Here is an 8,723-nt window from a genome sequence, read left to right on the forward strand (position 1 = left end):
TTATAAAAGAAGTTTTATATCTACATTTAATTATGTATTATTATTTTATCAATAAAAAAATATTTTTCAAAATTATTACGTAATAATTACATGAACGAACAGATTAAATTGATACCATTTAAATAATAACAATTTATATCAATTTTATTTTTTATATTGATTCAAATTATCGCAACACATACATATTCTAGAATGACTTAATTTCTTTGTCGTTATATATATTTTATCTATATTAAGATATGTATATATTTATTTTGTTTGCAGTGACAATGAGATAAGTACTGCTGTATAAAAAAGTAAATAATTTTAAAAATGTATATCAGTACTAATATGGAATTTAATTTATTTAATTTAAAAAAGTCTCTATTTGTTATATATATTTATTAAAAAGATTTGACCGGTGATACTATTTCACAAATAAAATCTGAAAATTTGTTATTACCAAAATCTATTTTGTAGTTTATATTTTTCCTTTCCATCATTTTATCCTTTTTAGGAGTAGTGATAAATTCAGAGATCAGAAGAGAATGTTAAAAAATGAGTGTACACAAATCTGAAATGTGTTGTTACAATCCAAATCAAGAGTCCCCACATTAACAGCAACGGTGTTCTAGTCAATCCCACTTTCTCTCACTGCATTGACTTGTTAGCTTAGCTGTGACCTCTAAGGCACAACTTGTTTAAGATCACATTCACATTATCACATCATCACATGCCATCTCTTTCTTCCCTTATTGATGTTGATGTCCACAAACTATTTGTGAAAATTACTAAATGAGACCCACCACACTTTTTTCTTCATACTTCCTCATATATGGTACCTTTAGATATTAGTATTACGTCCAATACACCTACCTTATCCAAAGTATAAAGTACTGTTAATTATTACCCAAGAAGATTCATTCAACTCATCATCCTTGGAGATTCCAAATCTCACATCAATATCCTTGGAAAATGGCACAAAGTAGAAGTGAGGAAAGGGTGGTGAACAATAACAATAATGGGTTTGAATCCATTGATGATGGTGATGAACACAACAGTCAAAATGGGAAGAAGAAGCTGATGAAGGAAGAAGAGGTTTCAGTGGAGAGGGTGTTCCAGCACCAGCTTGTTCCATCATGGAGGAAGCAGTTAACTGTGAGAGCCTTTGCAGTGAGCCTTGTACTCAGCATACTCTTCAGCTTCATTGTGATGAAGCTGAATCTCACCACTGGTATTATACCTTCACTCAACGTCTCTGCAGGGCTTCTGGGGTTCTTCTTTATCAAGATTTGGACAAAGTTCTTGCAAGGTTCTGGAATGTTGAAGCAACCCTTTACAAGGCAGGAGAACACTGTCATCCAAACATGTGTTGTTGCATCCTCTGGCATAGCCTTTAGTGGTATACCTTCTTTCATTCTATGCCTTTGTTAACTTGTTTTTGGTTCTAAATTGTGGTCTGCAATTGCAATTACCGTCACAATTTTGTGCAATTTTTTTTTCTTTACAGCGCAATTGCAGCCGCAATTGAAAATCATGTTGGAGAGTGATTCTGATTCATGCTATCCTTTTTCTGATTTCATGGCTAGAATCTTGATAGTTGACTGTGAATTAATCTGTATACTATGCTTCTTTGGTTTGAAATTGACAAGAAGTTCTTAATACTTACACCCTTGGGCCTTGGCCCAGCAATATCAGTTATATCCAAATACATCATTAACTTCTCAATATATCCAAATACATCATTAGCTACCATGTGTTGGAGGGAGGGAGGGAGGGAGTACTTCTGATATGACAGTTGATTGATGAAGATGTATTTGGAATTTTGGCATAGTAAAACCAGGTTAAAGATCAAAGGACTAGAGTAGTTAATTATGTATGCTATCAACTTTTAACCACATAAACCACATAATTACCAAGTACTGTTGTTTGTATTCTGGCAAATATTGTTACCTATAACTCTCTCTCTTACCTATAACTCTTTCTCTCTTCTTCCTTGCCCCCTCTCCCCAACAAAATTTTTTGGAGTCAGTTAACTCGATTTGACTGGCTTGGAGAAATTTTAGGGTGGATGATATCACAATCTTTTGTTGTCAAAGTTATTATCTGTCACTGTCATACAGCTGCCTACTAATTCTACAACGTATGAAAGAAAAAATGGAATATCAACAGGATAGAAGCTGCAAAAGCGGAAATTTTTGTCCATGCCTTGAAATATGAGGTTTCTTGCTGTCGTATTTCAACTTACCAAGAAACATTTAATAAATAAAAACGTTGGACTATATTAAGAGACACGATAATTTAATTTTGCTAAAAATATGAAGGGTACAGTTGGCATAGAAGCCAAATCATGCTAAATGTGAATGCATTGTTTAGGGTTCAACAACAGTTTATAGTTTTATACACTGAAAAGTAAACTAAAAGTGTGACAGTTTGAAATAACTGCTGATGAAATATGAATTAAGATTGAATAAAAGCTTATGTCTTCTATCAATTTAAGTAAACATAGTTTACTTAGGTTGAAGTGTTAAGTCATAATTGGTTGACAAAATTGGAGTCACAAAACAAACTCTAGAGTCTAGAATGAGACATGATATGCATGTGTGGGGATAAACTAATCTTTCTTTCAGCCAGGACCAGCTTTCTGTGTGACTAATTTTCATGCACTAATAGTTTAAAATAATTTTATGTTATCATTCAATAAAAATTATGAAAATTACTATGAAAGCATGATAGGAATTAGGAAGCTTCATATGGATGGACCTTGCTAGGAACTTTTTCTTTTGTAGATTAAATTTTATGCATGGACATACTACATAGAAATTATTCTTTTCTTGATGTCATAATAGGCGGATTTTGTGGTTGAATTTGTGTTGACAGGAGGATTTGGGAGTTACCTCTTTGGAATGAGTAAAAGGGTTGCTGATCAATCTTCAGACACCAGTGATTATAAGAACCCAAGTTTAGGGTGGATAATTGCTTTTCTATTTGTTGTTAGCTTTCTAGGCCTCTTCTCCGTTGTACCTCTAAGAAAGGTATGGCAAACTCTCAAAATATTGACGGCAATATCCATTACTTTTGCATTTTATTATAAGATTAAATCACCATTTTTTGGTACAAGTTCCATTTTATTCCTAATAAATTTGAAAAGAAATATGCCAATGTAAAAAATCAGCAGAGTTTTACCTTTTATCTAGCAATTTTTTTTCAGTATCTTATCTTCCATAGACTTGAGTAAGTGCTGCTTCAATTGTTGGTTGCAGATTATGGTTATTGATTTCAAACTGACATATCCAAGTGGTACTGCAACTGCTCATCTTATCAACAGCTTCCACACACCTCAAGGAGCCAAATTAGCCAAGTAGTCATCTTAGCAAACTCTTTTTTTACTAGAATTAACTACATGAAAGTTAGGCATCCAAACTTAGTTTTTCTTTTCTACTCTTACAGGAAGCAAGTGAAAGTGTTGGGAAAATTCTTCAGTTTGAGTTTCCTATGGGGTTTCTTTCAATGGTTCTACACAGCTTCTGACGATTGTGGATTTCAAGCCTTCCCGACATTGGGGCTTAAAGCATTCGAGAACAAGTATGTTGTCAGTCATTTACATCTTTATTAATGTCAAGATGAAAATGTGCTTAAATATAATACTAATTCCAGTTAACTCAATTCCCATAAGACTTTGGACACATCAATCCAACCTTTACTTATTTTCAGGTTCTTCTTTGATTTCTCTGCAATCTATGTTGGAGTGGGAATGATTTGCCCCTACATCATAAATATATCGGTGCTGCTTGGAGGAATTCTTTCATGGGGTGTAATGTGGCCACTCATAAAGAACAAAGAGGGTGATTGGTATCCTAAGGGCCTTGGTGAAAGTAGCCTTCACGGCATTCAAGGTTATAGGGTAAGTCCCGTGAGCTAGTTCACATTACTTTGAAGCAACATTCCAGTAACAAAAGTATAATAGGGACTTAAGAGGAGGAGACAATTTTCTGGATAATGGATTGGAAGTGGCAGAAATCAGGAGTCATGAATATCTATGTATTTTTATAATTTCTGCATGATGATACAGAACTCCTTTATACTTCCAATTCTAACTTTCCAGATTGCAGACGCTAAAGTTCTATTTTTATTTTCCACTTCTATTAGTCTACCTAGTAATTAAATTTATCTTAAACCTTGTGGTCAGGTGTTTATAGCCATAGCCATGATCCTGGGAGATGGATTATATAACTTTGTCAAGGTGCTAAGCCATACATTTTTGGGATTGTATACTCAAATTCGTGATAAACAAAAGGAGAATGTTCTCCCTGTTGCTGGTCAAGACTCTCCCTCAACTCCTCAGCTATCTTATGATGATGAGCGGCGTACCCAAGTCTTTCTTAAAGATCAGATTCCCACATGGTTCGCCATCGGGGCCTATGTTGCTATTGCTGCCATCTCTACAGCCACTTTGCCACACATATTTCACCAACTAAAGTGGTACTACATAATTGTTATCTATCTCGTTGCTCCCACCTTAGCATTCTGCAATGCTTATGGCTGTGGGCTAACAGATTGGTCACTTGCATCCACCTACGGAAAGCTTGCAATCTTCACAATTGGAGCATGGGCTGGTTCATCACATGGTGGAGTTATAGCTGGCCTTGCAGCTTGTGGAGTGATGATGAACATTGTTTCCACAGCTTCTGACTTGATGCAGGATTTTAAGACTGGCTACCTTACCCTCGCTTCACCTCGCTCCATGTTTGTGAGCCAAATTATCGGTACAACAATGGGTTGTATTATATCCCCTAGCGTCTTTTGGATTTTCTACAAGGCATTTCCTGATCTTGGGACACATAAAAGTGAATACCCTGCCCCGTACGCAATAGTGTACCGTAACATGGCGATATTGGGGGTGCAAGGCTTTAAGACACTACCACAAAATTGCCTGTTGCTTTGTTATATCTTCTTTGGTTCTGCCATACTGATAAACTTGATTAAAGATTGCTTGGGTAAGAGAGGGAGGTTCATACCACTTCCAATGGCTATGGCAATACCATTCTATCTAGGATCCTACTTTGCCATTGATATGTGTGTTGGAAGCCTGATATTGTTTGTGTGGGAAAAGGTAAACAAGGCCAAGGCAGATGCTTTTGGACCGGCTGTAGCTTCTGGTTTGATATGCGGCGATGGAATATGGACTCTACCTGCTTCAATTCTTGCTCTTGCTGGAGTTAAACCACCTATTTGTATGAAATTCTTGTCTAGGGCCACTAATGCTAAGGTAGATACTTTCTTAACGGTTTCAGGTTAAAATTGATATGGGTTTAGTATCTTATGAAAGTCTTAATGCATGTTATTGCCTTGTAAATTTGTGAAGCAAAGCTGCAAAACTTGTTGATGTATGATGTTATATCAAGATATATTAGCAAGTATATGTTTCCATGTGTGTCATTTGAGGCTTCAAAAATCATTTTCATTTGGAATTTGTAAGGGGCACAGAGATGACTGCGGTGGCAGCAGCCAGCCCCCGCCGGGGAAAGGGGGAAAGGGGGGGGGGGGGGGTTGTGGGGATTGTTAAACTGGAAAATACATATAATTTGTGTTTAAATTTGAAAGGTTGGGAGGGCCATTGCCGCCCTTTGCTTGTGTGAGCCTCCTTGTTGCAGTTTTATAAAACTTCAAGACAAAGTTACTGATAAAATTATGAAAGAATAAGAAAAGTAAAGAAAAGAACTTTTATTGATTGTTGATTGATTGAATTGAACATTGAATTATGAAAGTAAAACTAAATATATATAGAGTATTGCCTATGAAAGATAAAAATAAAAATAAGATAAGAAGATAACATAAAAATAACACTTCTTTATTGTTGTCATGGTTAAAGTAGAAGAGTAGTAGTTCTATAAATTTATAACCAACAAAAAAAACCGTTGGACTACACGTTTAATTAAAATTAAACTTAAAAAGACAAAGAAAAAAGAACTAATAAAAGAATTAACTTTTTAGTGAATACTTTTTTCCTTTGAAAGCTTGGAATTTTGGTTCTTGTGGTTTCAGGGTTGTTTCTGCCTTGTGGTGTGACTCTTGATTAGTGGATTCTTGAGAGGTCTTGTATGGTCTTGACCCAAAGAGAAGTTTTTTAGAAGTTGTAGATGAAACATTATTCAAGGAAGAACTCTTGTGTTCATTGTCACCTTTCTGTTTTGCCATACAAGAGGAAGAAGCTTGTTTATCTGATGGTGTGGATGGTTTACCATCTAAACGCCTTGCAGGACCAGAGAATGGTACAAACTCTCGAATCTTTGTTACAATATCAGTGTCATCAGCTTCTTGCTGTTGTTTCCTGTCAGATGAAGTAGATGACAACTTAACTTCTTCTTTATAATCAAGAGGTGGGTCAAAATCAACTTCACAGTCAGTTTCAACGAGGCTGATAGCATGAGATGGCTTAGTTTTAATCACATCAAGGTAGTACTCTTTGTTGTTGTATGGAATCATTGTTGTGTCACCGGTTGTTACACATGAGAAGCTCCTCAGATTAATCTCCAACATTGCTTTTATATTTGAGAGATCCATGAAATCCTTTGTGTGAGGCTGCAGCTTGAGGTATGTTCCTTTTGCAAGTGTGGTGCTTTTCAGAAGTACAAGATCTCCATCTTCCAGCTGTATATTTTTCATCATCCAACTCGGTACAAAAATTTTTCCCTCTTCAGCAGTGAATTCTAAAACTCCGCAGTGAGAAAATTTTCCATTAGAAAGATGTCTCATTTCAAATAACATAGGGTATTCCACTCCAGCATACAAAAGTTTATTAAGTGCTGAAGGGGGCATGATAATCTTATTGCCCGATTCTAAATTTGACTTTTCAATGGAAGAAGCAGGGTAACAGTGGTAATAATTTTTAAAATCATCATCATCATCATGACTCACGTAGACTTCATCTTCCTCGCTGATGTAGTAATCATCCATGTCCAATTGGTCCATCGATATTTGGTAATGCACGATGATCAATATGAAACTGTGAACCCAAAGGAATATCAAGAGTACAAACAGATAGAGAAAAAAAATTATGAAAGAATAAGAAAAGAAAAAATGAAAAATATTGTACTTTATATTTTTTAATTGAATTGAACATTGAATTATGAAAGTAAAACTAAATATATATAGAATATTTTCTACGAAAGATAAAAGTAAAGATAAGATAAGATAAGAAGATAACATAAAGATAAGATAAGATAATGAAAACTAAAATTGTAACTGAATTTATGTATTTTATTAGACTGAATTTATGAGTCACAAAACTTCTTTATTATTGTCATGAATTAAGATAAAAAAGTAGTTTAAGAGTTACATTATTACCAACAAATAGTTCTCTGTGAAAGTGACCATAACAAGCTCAAATTTTATGTCCCTTTTGGTTGTAAATTCCAAATCCAGTCCAAGCCGTCGAATATTATTCTTTGCCAATTCACACCACATAAATTTGACAGCCTTTGGAATATGTCAGTAAGATTTTATTTCAATCATCAGTCTATGTTTTTGTGCTCAAGCCTGAAGTCAGTTCTGGTATATTTATTAATTGTATTTTCTCAAAATTATAAAAACATAACTAAAAGAATAAATATATAATGGGAAATAGAGTAGTTTTTTTTACTAACTTGGACTAAAGTATCACCCAATAAAAACAGATTCTGCATGATTACTAGCAGACCTATGACTTTTGAGACACCAACTTGTGATTACGTTCACATGCTCCTTATCTCTCTTCTAGTACAGTGATGAAGTCAATGTTCATTTATACATGGTCAATTGCTCAATGAATTCATCATGCATATTCCAAACTCATACTTACCACATTTACGGAAATGGATCTTCTTAATTTTTTTTTTTTTATAATTAAGAGAGTAAAATATAATTTTACATTATTAATTTTATAAATGAGACAAAAAATAAATATAAAAAAATAATAAAAAATTAGAAATCACATTTTACATTTTCAATTTTTTTTAACAATTGAAAGAATCCATTCTCCTCTATTCACTCATCAAATTCTTATCGTTTGTATCATGTACTGAATTCTTTTTAAACAAGTACTTATATATCTATTAGTAATATATTAAAATAGAACTCAAGACAATTTTTAGATATATTGTTAGTTCTTTAGTTTTTTAGTTTTCTACTATTATGTCACTTAATTAAGTGGCTAATTTACACAATTATTTTTAATGTTAATATTAATTTTTTTAATAAGTATAAATTTAATTAAAATTTAATTCTTTTTCTTCTCCTTTCATACTCATCACTCATTTTTATATTTACTATATAAATTAATACTCACTTCACATATCTTTTGTATCTCCTCTCACATAATCTCATACCTCTTTTTCTTTCTTCTTCTCCTTTTTCATTCTTACTAATTTTTTGCACAACTGAAATTTAATTGATGATCATAGTTTTTATTTTTTAATTTAGTTGGTGATTGTGTGATTCTATTCATTAATTTTTCTATTTCTTTATGTAATTATATTTATAAGTTATATAGTGTCTTTTTCCTATATATCACTTATTTTTTTCAATAATTTATATTTTTTTAATATCATTTAGTTGTAATAATATTGTTGAAAATATATATTGTTATGATTCATGAAAATTAAAATTACAAAATTGAATATTGTTTTTAATTATCAATAAATTAATAATATTCACTTTTACACATTTTTTTATCTCCTCTAACATTATTTCATACCTCTTTCTCT

General features: G+C 33.0%; 2 protein-coding genes across 2 annotated transcripts; one reads left to right on the forward strand and one right to left on the reverse strand.

Annotated features, from left to right (window-relative positions):
- The first annotated feature begins 714 nt into the window (after nt 1-714).
- On the forward strand, nt 715-5,418 carry LOC112801862 (probable metal-nicotianamine transporter YSL7). Its single transcript, XM_025844808.3, has 6 exons — nt 715-1,381; nt 2,860-3,014; nt 3,243-3,340; nt 3,430-3,564; nt 3,694-3,883; nt 4,169-5,418. Exons 1-6 carry the CDS (start codon nt 955-957, stop codon nt 5,276-5,278), a joined length of 2,115 nt encoding a protein of 704 aa, XP_025700593.1. The 5' UTR covers nt 715-954; the 3' UTR covers nt 5,279-5,418.
- Nucleotides 5,419-5,529: 111 nt separating this feature from the next.
- LOC112799754 (uncharacterized) lies at nt 5,530-7,198 on the reverse strand. Its single transcript, XM_025841785.3, has one exon. It carries the CDS (start codon nt 7,186-7,188, stop codon nt 5,962-5,964), a length of 1,227 nt encoding a protein of 408 aa, XP_025697570.2. The 5' UTR covers nt 7,189-7,198; the 3' UTR covers nt 5,530-5,961.
- Nucleotides 7,199-8,723: the final 1,525 nt, after the last annotated feature.

Source organism: Arachis hypogaea, chromosome 5, assembly GCF_003086295.3.
Source record: "Arachis hypogaea cultivar Tifrunner chromosome 5, arahy.Tifrunner.gnm2.J5K5, whole genome shotgun sequence".
Lineage (NCBI taxonomy): Eukaryota > Viridiplantae > Streptophyta > Magnoliopsida > Fabales > Fabaceae > Arachis > Arachis hypogaea.

Bases quoted from the DNA above. Each gene is read 5' to 3' on its own strand.
- LOC112801862 (XM_025844808.3), top strand. From the start codon at position 955: ATGGCACAAAGTAGAAGTGAGGAAAGGGTGGTGAACAATAACAATAAT. The intron at 1,382-2,859 runs GTATACCTTCTT...TTGTGTTGACAG, and splicing joins CTCTGGCATAGCCTTTAGTG to GAGGATTTGGGAGTTACCTC. The intron at 3,015-3,242 runs GTATGGCAAACT...TGTTGGTTGCAG, and splicing joins CCGTTGTACCTCTAAGAAAG to ATTATGGTTATTGATTTCAA.
- LOC112799754 (XM_025841785.3), bottom strand. From the start codon at position 7,188: ATGTTATCTTCTTATCTTATCTTATCTTTACTTTTATCTTTCGTAGAA.